Below are 14,178 nucleotides of genomic sequence, written 5' to 3'. Positions count from 1 at the left end.
ATCTTAGATAGCATCCTAGTGATTCAAAAGTAATCTTCTAAACTACACTGCACTTTACACCTCAAGCCTTGTCCCAACTTCAAATTCCAGTGCTGCTGGGATGCAGATTTCCTTTCATATTTAATTCATCTCTTCATAAGAAACCCCTTTTTATCCATTGGAAGCACCTAGGCCTTGTGTTTATGTCTTTTGGTTTTCCTAGAATCCCTTGAACTTCAGATAATTTTTCCCCTCAGAATTTTAGAATACTAACTGGTCTGAGTTAATGTAACTCGTATGTATCAATCCCGATCAGCTTGGAAGCTGGTGATGAGGGTTATTCCCTACTAGTCTGCAAGGGAGTGGTACAAAGGTTGGTTCATCTAACCCTGTCTAGCTTCATGATATCTTCAAATTGCCACCCTTTTTGCCAGAAATCTCAACTCAAACCTTATACTCAAAACTTTGGAATGTTTGAGTATACTTTTCTTTTAATCTAACATGGGCCTTTCAACCCTAAAGTGCTGAACTGCACACATAAATAACAATTTATGGAAGAAAACACATTACAGCTCACATACAAATGCTTCCTTGCACACAAACAAACATACATTTAGAAGTATGTATTTATATTCCTGTATCCTTAACTCTCATATTCTAAATGAAACTTCAAATAGCAGTGGGGGAAATAAAGGGAACTTGAAGGCTCCACCTATAGGGACAATCAAACTGACCAAAGCTCACATTTCCCCTGCCTGCCACTGCTTATTATCTCCCCCAGGGGTATGCCCCTTTTCTCTCTTTCTCTCTCTCTCCAGCTCAAGGAGCTCTTGTAACTTAGATCAATTCATTTTTTAAGTTACAGAAAATTGAGTAGTGGACCTTTCGGGTCCCCATCATCCTTCCACATTTTCAGGAAAATCTCGTCATCCTGCACTGGACATTATACACCCCCAATTCGTTTCTCCCTCCCCCTTTGACTGCCCTCTCAAACTTCCTGTGCAGGGCTGTCACCTTCTCCCGATCTGGGACGTCCCCAGGTTTCGCCCAGTCTCCACTCCTAGACTGCAGGGGTAATCTTCCCCAAATATCCCCTGGGCATTTAGCCTTCACCAGAATGTGAGTATTGAGGGGTTGCATTGCATGGAAATCTTGCATTTCCCGCAGTTTGGTCCAAAAATCTGGGTTGCTATGCCGAGTTTTAAGTGTCAGCAGTTCTTTAAACAAAACCTGGTTTCTCCCGCGGCCTGAATGATATGTGCTTAACTTTCTCCGTAACCCTCTCAATCTCCATCCCCTCCCCACCCCTGGGCCCCCTTACTCTCTTTGCCCTTTAATCCACCTTTCCTGACTTTACTTTTCCTAACGGTTATTGCCATGGGGGCTGTGGGATTTAATGGGCACAGTGGGGCAGTTGGTTCATTTGAGGGCGGAACTGTCTCAGCTGCTTCATAGGTTTCTTCTTCGGAGCTTTCCCCCTCTTGATCAGTGTCACTGCAGGCTGTTCTGATCTGTCCTGGATCTGACTTTGTTTCTCGCTCTCTAATCGACTGGAATTTAGTATTAACCCGCCTACACAACTGTAGATACAGTGTGATAATAACCATCATCCCTTTCTTTTCTTTATCCTTTTTTTGCTCTAACCACCACTGTTTTTGTTCTCCGGGGGTTCCCTGTGGGTTCCACCCCTCCTTCTGCATTTTAGTGATTATTTTTGGCTGCTGTTCCGCTATGAACCTCGTAATGGAGTCCGCGGTTCCCCAGTTGTGTTCCATAGCGCTATTTTGTTTCTCTGACGACATTTGATTCCTATTTTATCATCTATCTCTGCACGATACGTTCGCACGGTCCTAACAACTTATGTATGTGCTGTTTCACAGGGGTCTGGCCTTCCTGCGTGGCTTCGGCTAAGGTTATATTTCAAACCCTAACCACGCCAGCACGGCTCCGCCTCCTCTCAATTGGGTAATGATTCCGGCCCTTGCTGTGAGCTTTGGCCCCGCTAGCCCGCCTGCACGGCTCCGCCTATTACCCCAGGCGCCTCCTATCTCCTGTCCTGAGTCCTTCTCTTGATTCTTTGATCCTTGACCGGACCGTTCTCGGGTAGGCCTGCTGCACTAACTACGGGTGGTAAATAAATATACTCACCCACTTTGCAGAGCCGTCCCGAGGATCCGATCCGAGTACCCTGCTCGCAGCGTCACATTGTTGTGGTGTCTTGGATGAACGGACCACAGGAGACTTAGGTACAGGTTACGATCGTTTATTCGAGCAATTGGAGGGCACCATCTCAATGCAGCTTGAGACAGGACTCTGCTAAACTACAAGTGTTCACCATATTTATACATTATTGGTCACGTACAAGAACATCCTCTAGATTCCGATCTTGTCAACATATAGGTTTATATTAAACAGACAGGTCTCTGGTACAAAGGTAACCCTACTTTCACCCAGGCAGAGACCTGCCTTCCTATCTAAGCTGGGACCATCTGTCCTTCCCCTATCTATTGAAGAACGCACTTAATCTTTGTTATTGCTATCCTCTGACTCCAGTCTAACTCCCAGGACCTTGCTGGTGATTGCAAGCCCTGAGAATGTGCAAGGTTCAGCATTCTCCCTGTCCCAGCCTGAACTTAAAATGTTAACTACTTAGCAATTGTGGTTTTGCATGCTGGGATATTTTAAGTCGAGTCCCTTGACCATTACTGTATTCCTTTATTTCCCCATAACAATTACACCTAACCAAGTGAAGCTCAGAAACAATGTGCTTATTTTTTAAAGTTTGCTAGTAAAGTGGGTATTATGAAAGGATTTTATTGTTAGAAGATCTAAAGTTAAAAAAACCTAGTCACAATGAGAATTTGCATTCAAAGAAGAAAATACGTATAAAGGAAGAGAAGGCTGTTGGTAAAAGGAGGAGGAATTCTAAGATCTAAAGCCTCCTGTCTGTAAGCCTAGTGCCTGTCTGCAAGGACCCAAAGCTGAAAGAAACTCATTTTGAATGTGACTGCCCAGGGTGTGCTTTGCCAGGGGTCTGTTTAAATCTGTATCTTTTACTGTTGTCTTATTGTGGGTCTAACTGAGAATCACATTAATTAGGGGACTTTTGTAGTTATTATAGTAGTAAATTTGTAAACGTTTGTATGTGCTTACAATCTTTCTTGTATTAATGATTGTTAATTTAGTTTTATAAAAAAAACCTCGAGATTTGGTGGTCTTATTCCTGCTGAACTCAAAGCCTCGAAACATACAAATTGCAAAAATGGTTTATGACAGTTGTTTCAAGTTTCCCTCTGAGATTTGAACAACTCAGCCTTTACCATCGGCTGTGTCATAATAGAATTCTCTACCCCAGAGGGTTATGGATGCTCCATTGTTGAATTTGTGTAAGGCTGGGATAGAGTTTTGATCTCTCAGGGAATTAATTGGTATGGGGAGTGGGCAAGAAAATGGAGTTGAAGCCCAAGATCAGCCATGATCATATTGAAAGGCGGAGCAGACTCAACAGGCCACATGGTCTACTCCATAGAAACCATAGAAAAGTTATGGTGCAGAAAGAGGCCAATCAGCCCATCATGTTTGTGCCAGCCAGAAAAAGATGAAAAAGAAACTAGACACTCATTTTAATCCCACTTTCCAGCACCTGGTTCGTTGCCTTGCAGGTTACAGCACTTTGGAGACAGATCCAAGTACCTTTTAAATGAGTTGAGTGTTTCAGACTCAACCACCGATTTAGACAGTGAATTCCAGGTGCCCACCTCCCTCTGGGTGAAAAAGTTTTTCCTCATGTCCCCTCTAATCCTTCTACCAATCACCTTAAATCTATGCCCCTGGTAATTGACCCCTCAGCTAGGGGAAACAAGTCTTTACTGCCTACCCTATCTAAACCCCTCATAATTTTTTACACCTCAATTAGGTTACGCCTCAACCTCCTCTGTTTTAAGGAAAACAACCCTGGCCTATCGAATCTTTCCTCATAGCTGCAATTTTCAAGCCCTGGCAGCATTCTTGTAAATCTCCTCTGTACTCTCTCCAGAGCAATTATGCCCTTCCTGTAATGTGGTGACTAGAACTGTACACAAAATTCCAGCTGTGGCCTTACCAGCGTTTTATACAGTTCCATCATTACATCCCTGCTTTTGTATTCTATACCTCGTCCAATAAAGAAAAGCATTCCATAACCACCCCACCCACCTGTCCTGTCATCTTCAAGGACCTGTGGACATGCACTCCTGCTTCTATTTCTTGTGTTCTTGTGAATATGATGTAATTCTCACCAATGATCATTTGCAGCTTGATGCAATGACTTAAGGAAGGAGTGCAATCAAAAAAATTGATTCTGCTATTCTCATTTACACTTCCTCTAGCCTCTAGACTCCTCTTTTGTTTCTATACTTATCCCATTATCATCTCTTTTTGCCTTGCACCATCTTCACTTTAGTTGTCTAATCTCTCTCCCTTTCCACCCAATCGTGGACCTTTCCTTTGGTTCTATCTCCAATCTTTCCTTCCTGTGGACTTGGCTGAACCCTACTATGACTTTAATTTTCCCTTTTCTGATGAAAGGTCATCAAATTGAAGCATTGGCTGGAATTTTACGCCTCTCCCAGGAGATGGAGTAAGGTGGGGTGTGGTAAAATCAGTGGCCTGGCGGGGTTGCGGGGTTGGGGTGGTGCGTATTGCACCTGTCTCCTACTCACGTCTGCTGAAATTTTGCCAAAGACGGGGAGGTTTCAGATGGTCCGCCAGCTGTTGGGTCAATTGAGGCTCTTTAGTGGCCACTTAAGGACCCTTCTTGCTACTTTACGTTTTGGAAGGAGAGGAAGAAAGGAGAAGGAGACTGTGGTAACAATGTTAATAAAGGATGATAACTACAGTATAGAGAAATGACCTTGGTTTGGAGGATCAAAATGTAGAATCAGTTTGTGTGGAGCTAAAAAAATAGAAAGGGAAAGAAATCACTGGTGGGATTAGTTTATAAATCCCCTGACTCTAGCTACACTGTAGGACAGAGTATAAATCAAAACATAATGGGGGCTTGTAAGAAAGGTACTGCAATGATCATGGGTGATTTTAATCTACATTTAGATTGGACAAATCAGATTGGCAAAGGTGGCCTGGAAGGTGAGTTCATAGAGTGTATTTGTGACATGTTCTTAGAACAATATCTTCTGGAACCAAACAGGTTATAGGCTAAAGGATACTCTAGGTAAGAATGGTCATAGCATGATAGAATTTCACATTCAGTTTGAGGGTGAGAAATGAGTCTGAAACTAGAATCTTAAATTTAAATAAAGGCACTTCCAAAGGTATGAAGACAGTGTCAGCTAAAGTAGAATGGAAAAATAAGTTAAAATGTAAGACACTTGAAAAACAATGGCAGACATTTAAGGAGATATTTAATAACTGTCAACAAAGTTCAATGTTCCATTGAGAAAAAAAGATTCTATGAGAATGCTCATCCATGCTTAACTAAGGAATTTAAGGATAGTATTAAATTGAGAGAAAAGACTTACAATGCTGCAAAGATTAGTGGTAGCCCAGAAATTGGGAAAAAATTAGAAACTAGCAAAGGATGACTGAAAAAAGCAGAGAAATCGGAGTGTGAGAGAACACTAGCAAGAAATACAAAAACAGACAATAAAAGCTTCTACAAGTATATAAAAAGGAAGAGAGTAGCTAAAGTGAGCATTGGTCCCTTAGAGGGTGAGACTGGGGAACTAACAATGGGATACAAGGAAATGGCAAAGACTCTGAAGAAGTGTCCTGTATCTGTCTTCACAGTAAATGACACAATAGCCACCTCAAGAATAGTAAAAAAAAACAGGAGGAAAAAGGGAGAGAGGAACTTAAAACAATCATGATCACTAGAGAAAAAATACTAGGAAAATTAATGGGACTAAAAGCTGACAAGTCTACTGGACATATAAACATCTGAAATAGGAGCAGAGGTAGGCCATTCGGCCCCTCGAGCTTGCTCTGCCATTCAATAAGATCATGGCTGATCTGTTGTGTTGTGATTTCCACATTTCCATCTAACCCTGATAACCTTTGATTCCCTTGCCTAACAAGAATATATCTACTTCTGCCCTAAAAATATTCAATGACCCTGCCCCCACCACCTTCTGAGGCAGAGTTCCAAAGTCACACAACCCTCTGAGAAAAAAATTCTCCTCCTCTCTCTCCTAAAAGGGTAACCCCTAATTTTAAAACAGTGCCCTCAGTTCTGGACTCAGCCATAAGAGGAAACATTCTTTCCACACCACCTTTGTCAAGACCATTCAGGATCTTATATACTTCAATCAAGTCATCCCTCACTCTTCTAAACTCCAGTGGAAACAAGCCCAGTCTGTCCAATCTATCCCCATGAGACAACCCATTCATACCAGGTACCAATCTAGTAAACCTCCTCTGAACCACCTCCAACTCATTTATATTCTTCCTTAAATAAGGAGACCAAAACTGCAAAAAGTATTCAACATGTAGTCTCACCAATGCCCTGTATCACTGAAGCATAGCATTCTTGCTTTTATGGTCAATTCCTCTCTTAATAAAGGATAGTATTCCATTAGCCTTCTTGATTACTTGCTGTACCTGCATACTAACTTTTTGTGACTCATGCACTAGAATACCTAGACCCCTCTTCATCTTGGAATCCTGCAGCCATTTTCCGTTTAAGTAATACTCTTTTTTTCATTCTTCCTGCCAAAGTGAACAACTTCACATTTTCCCATTTTATACTCTATCAGCCAGATTTTGCCTACTCACTCAACCTACCTATATCCTAGTCTGAAAACTCCTTACGTCTTCTTCACAACATACTTTGCTACCTATCTTTGTGTCATTTGAAAATTTAGCTACCATACCTTCATTCCTCCAATCTAAGTTATCAATATAAATTGTAAAAAGTTGAGGCCCCAGCAGAGACCCCTGCGGGACTACATTTGTCACATCCTGCCACTCAGACAGAGACCTATTTATTCATACTCTGTTTTCTGCCAGCCAGCCAATTCTCTGGCCAGGCTAATATATTACCCCTTACATCATGATCTTTTATTTTCTGCAATAACCTTATCAAATGCCTCCTGGAAATCCAAGTACATATGCCTACAGAATCACAGAATCTTTACAGTGCAGAATAAGGCCTTTCGGAAAGAGCATTCTACCTGGTCCCACTCCCCTGCGTTATCCCCGTAAACTTGCACATTTTTTCTTTTCATAGAGCAACCCCAATTCCCTTTTGAATACCTCGATCGAACCTGCCTCCACCACCCCATCAGGAAGTTTGTTCCAGACTCCAACCACCCTCGGGTGAAAACATTTTTCCTCACATCGCCGTTACTTCTTTTGTCAATTATTCTGAATCTGTGCCCTCTAGTTCTTGATGCTCCCTTTGAGTGGGAACAGATCCTCATTATTTACCCTGTCCATACCCCTCAGGATTTTAAAACATCTATCAAGTCTCCTCTCAGCCTTCTTTCCTCCAAGGAAAACAGTCCCAACCTCTCTAATCTATCCTCATAGCTACAGTTCTTTATCCCTGGAATCATTCTTATGAACCTCCTCTGTACTCTCTCCAACGTCTTCACATCCTTCCTCAAGTATGGTGCCCAGAACTGGATGCAGTTCTCCAGATGAGGCCTAACTAGTGTGTTATACAGGCTCCCCTTTATCCATACTGCACATCACTTCTTCAAAAAACTCCAATGAATTTGTTAAGCATGGTTTGCCTTTCAAAACCCTGCTGATTTTTCCTGATTGCCTATAGTTTTTCTAAGTGCCTAGCTATAACCTCTTGAATGAATGATTCTAACACCTTCCCCATGACAGGCATCATGCTAACTAGCCTATAGTTCCCTGTTTTCTGCCTCCCTCTCTTCTTGAATAGAGGGGTTATATTTGCTGCTTTTCAGCCTGATGGATTTTTCCAGAATCTAGCAAATTTTGGAAAATTAACACCACCGTATCTACTACCTCATTAGCCACCTCTTTTAAGACCCTAAGATGAAGTCCATCAGGACCCGGAGACTTGTCAGCTGTCCATCAGTTTGCTCAGTGCTGCTTCCCTGGTGATTGTAATTTCACCAAGCTTCTCTCTCCTTTCCACCTCCTGATTTACGGTTATTACTGAAATGTTTTTTGTATCCTCCAAGGTGAAGACAGAAGCAAAATATTTGTTCATTTCATCCGCCATTTCCTTATTATCTACTATTAACTCCCATTCTCACTCTGTAGAGGACCTACATTTACTTTACTTACTCTTTTCCTTTTTAAATAAACGTAGAAACTCTTGCTATCTGTTTTTACATTTTCAACCAGCTTCCTCTCATACTTTTATTTCCTTTCTCCTGATTAATCTTTTAGTCATTCTGTGCCACATAAAAGGTTCCTACACAAGTGAAGAACTCATGGTTCTGATCATATTTTAGCATGGGTAGAGGATTGATTATGATGGCCGCTTAGCTCAGTTGGCTAGGTGGCTAGCATGTTTTTCAGAATAACACCAACAGTGCAGATTCATTTCCTGTTCCAGCTGAGGTAGACTTGGGACCTGCCTCCTCACCATTTCCCTGAAATTGGGAAGCAATGGCAAACCACTTCTGACAAAAACTGCCAAGAAAATGGCTCAGGACAAAGCATCAAGATAGTAAGCCAAAGGACCTGTTTTTGGGAAGAGCACATCTGATAATGATAATGGGAGGATTGACTAATTAACAGGAAACAGAGAGCTGTGATGAATGTTATCATTGTCAGGTTGGCGAACTATAACTAGTGGAGTGTCACAGGGATCAGTGCTGGGGCTTCAACCATTTACAATCTAAATGACTTGGATATGAACATATGGACAGGAGTAGGCCACTCGGCCCCTCAAGCCTCTGCCATTCAATAAGATCATGGCTGATCTGATAGTCACCTCCAGTCTGCATCCTGCATACCTCCAATATCCCACCCCTTTGTTAATCAAGAATCTATCCACCTCTGCCTTAAAAATAGTCAAGGATTCTCTTCCTGAAAAGGCAGTGGGAACAGAGTTCCAAAGACTCATAACCCTCTGAGAGAAAAAATTTCGCCTCATCTCTGCTTTAAATGGACGACCTCTTATTTTCAAACAGCGACCCCTAGTTCTAGCTACTCCCACAAGAGGAAACATCCTCTCCACATCCACCCTGTCAAGACCCCTCTGGATCTCATACGTTTCAATCAAGTTGCCTCTTACTCTTCTAAATTCCAGCGGATACAAACCCAGCCTGTCCAACCTTTCTTCATCCCATCCATTCCAGGTATTATTTGGTAAACCTTCTCTGAACTGCTTCCAACACATTTACATCCTTCCTTAAATGCTGTACACTATACTCCAAATGTGGTCTCACTAGTGCTCTGTATAACTGAAGCATAGCCTTCCTACTTTTGTAATCAGTTCCCCTCGTAATAAATGATAACATTCTATTAGCTTTCCTAATTACTTGCTGTATCTGCATACTAACCTTTTGTGATTCATACACTAAGACACCCAGATCCCCCTGAATCCCAGAGCTGTGCAATCTCTCACAGTTTAGATAATATGCTTCTCTTTTATTCTTCCTACCAAAATGGACAATTTCATATTTTCCTACATTATACTTCATTTACTAGGTTGTTAGCCACTCACTGAACCTATCTATACCTTTTTGTAACCTCCTTATGTTCTCTTTACAACTTACTATCCTACCTATCTTTGTGTCATCAGCAAATTTGGCAACCATCCCATCCATCTCTCCATCCAAGTCATTTGTATAAATTGTAAACAGTTGAGGCCCCAGTGCTGATCCCTGTGGCACACCACTCGTTACATCATGCCAACCTGAAAAAGACCATTTATGGCTACTCTCTGCTTCCTGTTAGCCAACCAATCTTCTGTCTATGACAATATGTTACCTCCTATACCATGAGCTTTTATTTTACGCAATAATCTCTGACATGGCACTTTGTCAAATGCCTTCTGGAAATCTAAGTACAGTACACCCACCGGTTCCCCTTTACCCACAGCACATGTTACTTCCTCAAAGAACTCCAATAAGTTGCCGTCGATACAAAGATAGGTAAGAAAGCAAAGTTGTGAGAAGGATACAAAGAATCTGCAAAGGGATATAGAAAGGTTAAGTGAATGGGCAAAAATGTGGCAGTTGGAGTATTATGTGGGAAAATGTGAGGCTGTCCACTTTGGCAGTAAGGATAGAAAAACAAAATATTAAATAAATGGAGAGAAACTGCAGAATGCTGCATTACAGTGGGATCTGGGTGTCCTTGTATATGAATCACAAAATGTTAGTGTGCAGGTGCAGCAAGTAATTGGGAAGGCAGATTATTGTAAGGGGGATAGAGAGTAAAAGTAGGTAAGTCTTGCATTGGCGAGACTGTACCTAGATAACTGTGTAAATTTTGGTCTCCTTACATAAGGAAGTATATGTTTGCATTGGTTGCAGTTCAGAGTAATTCCTGGGATGAAAGGGGTTGCCTTAAAGGATTAACTGATTGGAGTTTAGAAGAATAAAAGGTGATCTTCTGAGGTGGCCTTGACAGGGTAAATGTTGAGAGGATGTTTCCTCTTAAGGGGGAATGTAGAACTAAGAGGCACGGTAGAAATATCATAAATAGGAGCAGGAGTAGGTCATTCGGCCCTTCGAGCCTGCTCTGTCATTCAGCGTGATCATGGCTGATCCTCTATCTCAATGCTGTACTCCCGCACTCTCCCCATACCCCTTGATGCCTTTAGAGTCCAGAAATCTATCTGTTTCCTTCTTAAATATATTCAGTGACTTGGGCTCCACAGTCTCTGTGGTAGAGAATTCCACAGGTTCACCAACCTCTGAGTGAAAAAATTTCTCCTCATCTCAGCCCTAAATAGCCTACCCCGTATCCTGAGACTCTGACCCCTTGTTCCAGACCCCCCAGCCAGAGGAAACATCATCCCTGTCAGAATTTTATACGTTTCAACAAGATCCCCTCATTCTTCTAAACTCCAGTACAGGCCTAGTCGGCTCAATCTCTCCTTATGACAATCTTGCCCATTCCAGAAATTAGTCTGGTGAACCTTTGCTGCACACTCTCTATGGCAAGTTTCTTAGGTAAGGAGACCAAAACTGCACACAATACTCCAGGTGTGGTCTCACCAAGGCCCTGCACAGCTGCAGTAAGACATCCTTACTCCTGTACTCAAGTCCTCTCGCAATGAAGGCCAACATACCATTTGCCTTCTTAAAGGCTTGCTGCACTTGCATGCTTGCTTTCAGTGATTGGTGTATAAGGACACCCAGGTCCCTTTGTATATCAACATTTCCCAATCTATCACCATTTAAATAATACTGAGCCATTCTGTTTTTCATATCAAAGTGGATAACTTCCCACTTATCCATGTTATACTGCATCTGTCATGTATTTGCCCATTCATTCAACTTGTCTAAATCGCCTTGAAGCCTCTTAACATCCTCCTCACCGCTCACATTCCCACTAAGTTTTGTATCATCGGGAAACTTGGAAATATTACGTTTGGTTCCCTCATCCAAATCATTGATATATATTGTGAGCAGCTAGGGCCCAACACTGATCCCTGCAGTACCCCACTAGTCATCACCTGCCACTCTGAAAAAGACCCATTTGTTCCTATTCTCTGTTTCCTGTCTGCCAAGCAATTCTCAGTCCATGTTAATATATTACCCCCAATCCTATGTACTTTAATTTTACACACTAACCTCTTATGTGGGACATTATCAAAAGTTTTCTGAAAATCCAAATACACCACATCCTCTGGTTCTCCCTTATCTATTCTGCTAGTTACATCCTCAAAAAAACTCCAGTAGGTTTATCAAACATGATTTCCTTTTCATAAATCCACGCTGACTTTGTCTAATCCTGTTGATATTTTCTAAGTGTCCTGTTATCACATCCACTCCCATTTAAAATGGGAATGAAGAGGAATTGTTTCTCTTAGTGGATTGTTCACCTTTGGAATTCCTTTCTACAGAGAGCAGTAGAGGTTGAATGATTGAATAGATTCAAGGCTAGGTTAGACATATTTTTGATCGACAAGGGAGTCAGGGTTATGGGAGGCTGGAGGAAAATGGAGTTAAGTCCACCATCAGATCTGTCGTGATCTTATTGAATGATGGAGCCAAATGGCCTACTCCTGCTCCTATTTCTTATGATCTTATGAAGAATATTATGAACTAAATGGCAGGGTTTTCCATTCTGACAGGGTTAATGCAAAATTCCCTCCCTTTGCACTTTCAGAAAATCACTCAATCCTCAATTATTACTACCTCACTACTTTATTATCATTTAATTCCTTTTCGATTGTGTTTCTGTTTAAATGTATGACTGAGGCTCTTACATTTTAACCAGTAAAATCTCGTGTACCAGTTTTGCATCTGTCCTTTCAAAAAAAGTATTTAGTGGAAATATCTACATTTTATCTTCTTTATCCTTTCACAGTTTGTAACTTCATGTGCCACGAGAAATGCCTAAGAAATGTGAAGACGCTTTGTTCATGTTTGGCACCGAACCTGGTAAAGGTAAGAAAACCAGTGGATGCAACACTGGTTTAAGTTCTTGTTAAGACTCAGCACCCATTGAAGAGAGAAGTACCCATGTCCTGTTTTATAACCAGTCAGTTCTGCATCAAAGGGAAGCTGTTGCTGTTTTTGTTCATTAGGTTATTGTTCATTTGCAGAATTTAAAAGAGAAATATCTTTCTAATAGGTTCATTCTGTGCAGTGTTTGTTATAAGATAGGTCAGTGCTCCTGAAATACTTGTACATTATGGTCTTAGGACAGTCCTTTTGTTAAAAATAAAATGCATTAGGAACATAATTCTGTGACTATTTCTGGTGTGTTGTTTTGGTGTTCTTTAAATATAATTCATTTGCTGGTTTAGAGAATTCAGTAGTGCGTAACCACAAAACACCCACGCAATGCACAGAATATGTATTGAAATCATAAAAATTCAATGTTCTTTGAAGAATGGAAAGTAGTGCAATTTAAGCAGACATTTCATTACTAGGAGGGAGAGAGGAATTCTCATCCCCATAACCTTCTAAAAATCAAGCGGATGCAAAGAATTGTCATCGACAATTGTCATGGCTATTTTCTTAATTACTTACACTTCTCATCATTCACGTTCTTGTGGCCTGCAGCTTTCTCAGTTTATTTCCTGTTTTGTGGTCTAATCTTCTCGTAATTTTTAAATGTTTCTTTCATCAGCTCAGTCCTTCCATTTTCTATTTCCTTTCCATGTTAGCCTGGTGACTAAGATAAAACCCCAGTGGTCATGATTTCGGGACTTAACATTGAGTTCAACGACTTCAGACCATGAGCTCTCTCCTCGATCTTCACCCCTTTTTTAATCTCTTTTTTCAAAATTCATTTTTATTTTTTATTCAGTTATTTTTACTTTTATTTTTATTTATTTTCATTTTTATTCATTTATTCATCGTTTTATCCCCTTTTTACCCCATTTTCTATCCTTTTCCCCACCACCGTCCCTCCCCCCACCTCACCCCCAAAAAGGGCCAGCTGTTACTTGTTCCATGTTGTTCTTTTCAGAGTGCTTACCCTTGTCCTGCTATTATCACATTCTGCTTTCTTACCTTTACGCCACTATCAGCACCTTTTTTAGCCTTTATTCCTACCATTAACCACCCCTTTGTCCTTTTATCCATGATATCTTTGTCAATCTCTCCTTTGCCCCCACCTATCGCTGACCTTCTATCCAGCTTCACCTGCTCCAGCCCCCCTTAAACAGTATAAATTTCACCACATTTCTACTTCTCTTTAGCTCTGAAGAAGGATATTCAGACTTGAAACATTAACTCTGCTTCTCTGTCCTCAGACGCTGTCAGACCTGCTAAGTATTTCCAGCATTTTCTGTTTTTGTTTCAGATTTCCAGCATCTGCAGCAATTTGCTTTTATCTTATGTCACGATTTCCAATCCCACCACATTAACCTGTGAAATTGAATTTAATAGTTCTGATAATTTGTTCAATGTCAGCAGAAAATAACCATGAAATCTACTCGATAATTGTTAAAAACCCTGCTTGGAAGGGAATCTGCTGCTGCTCTACCTGGCCTGTCCTGCATATGACTCCAATGTAGGAACATTTTATTTTTATTCATTCACAGGATGTGGGCTTTGCTGGCTGGGCCTAGCATTTATTGCCCATCCC

The 14,178-nt window shown here is 41.1% G+C and overlaps 1 protein-coding gene across 1 annotated transcript in view; it reads left to right on the top strand.

Moving 5' to 3' along the window:
- The window catches only part of LOC121280181 (diacylglycerol kinase theta), a 197,539-nt gene that overhangs the window by 25,888 nt on the left and 157,473 nt on the right, over positions 1–14,178 (top strand). Inside the window, exon 2 of the mRNA XM_041191910.1 lies at positions 12,448–12,527. Within this exon, the coding sequence (XP_041047844.1) occupies positions 12,448–12,527 (80 nt within the window). The remainder of the gene's footprint in view (positions 1–12,447; positions 12,528–14,178) is intronic.

Source organism: Carcharodon carcharias, chromosome 1, assembly GCF_017639515.1.
Source record: "Carcharodon carcharias isolate sCarCar2 chromosome 1, sCarCar2.pri, whole genome shotgun sequence".
Lineage (NCBI taxonomy): Eukaryota > Metazoa > Chordata > Chondrichthyes > Lamniformes > Lamnidae > Carcharodon > Carcharodon carcharias.
Note: the sequence above shows the minus strand (reverse complement) of the source record. Positions and strands in the feature narration are given on the sequence as shown.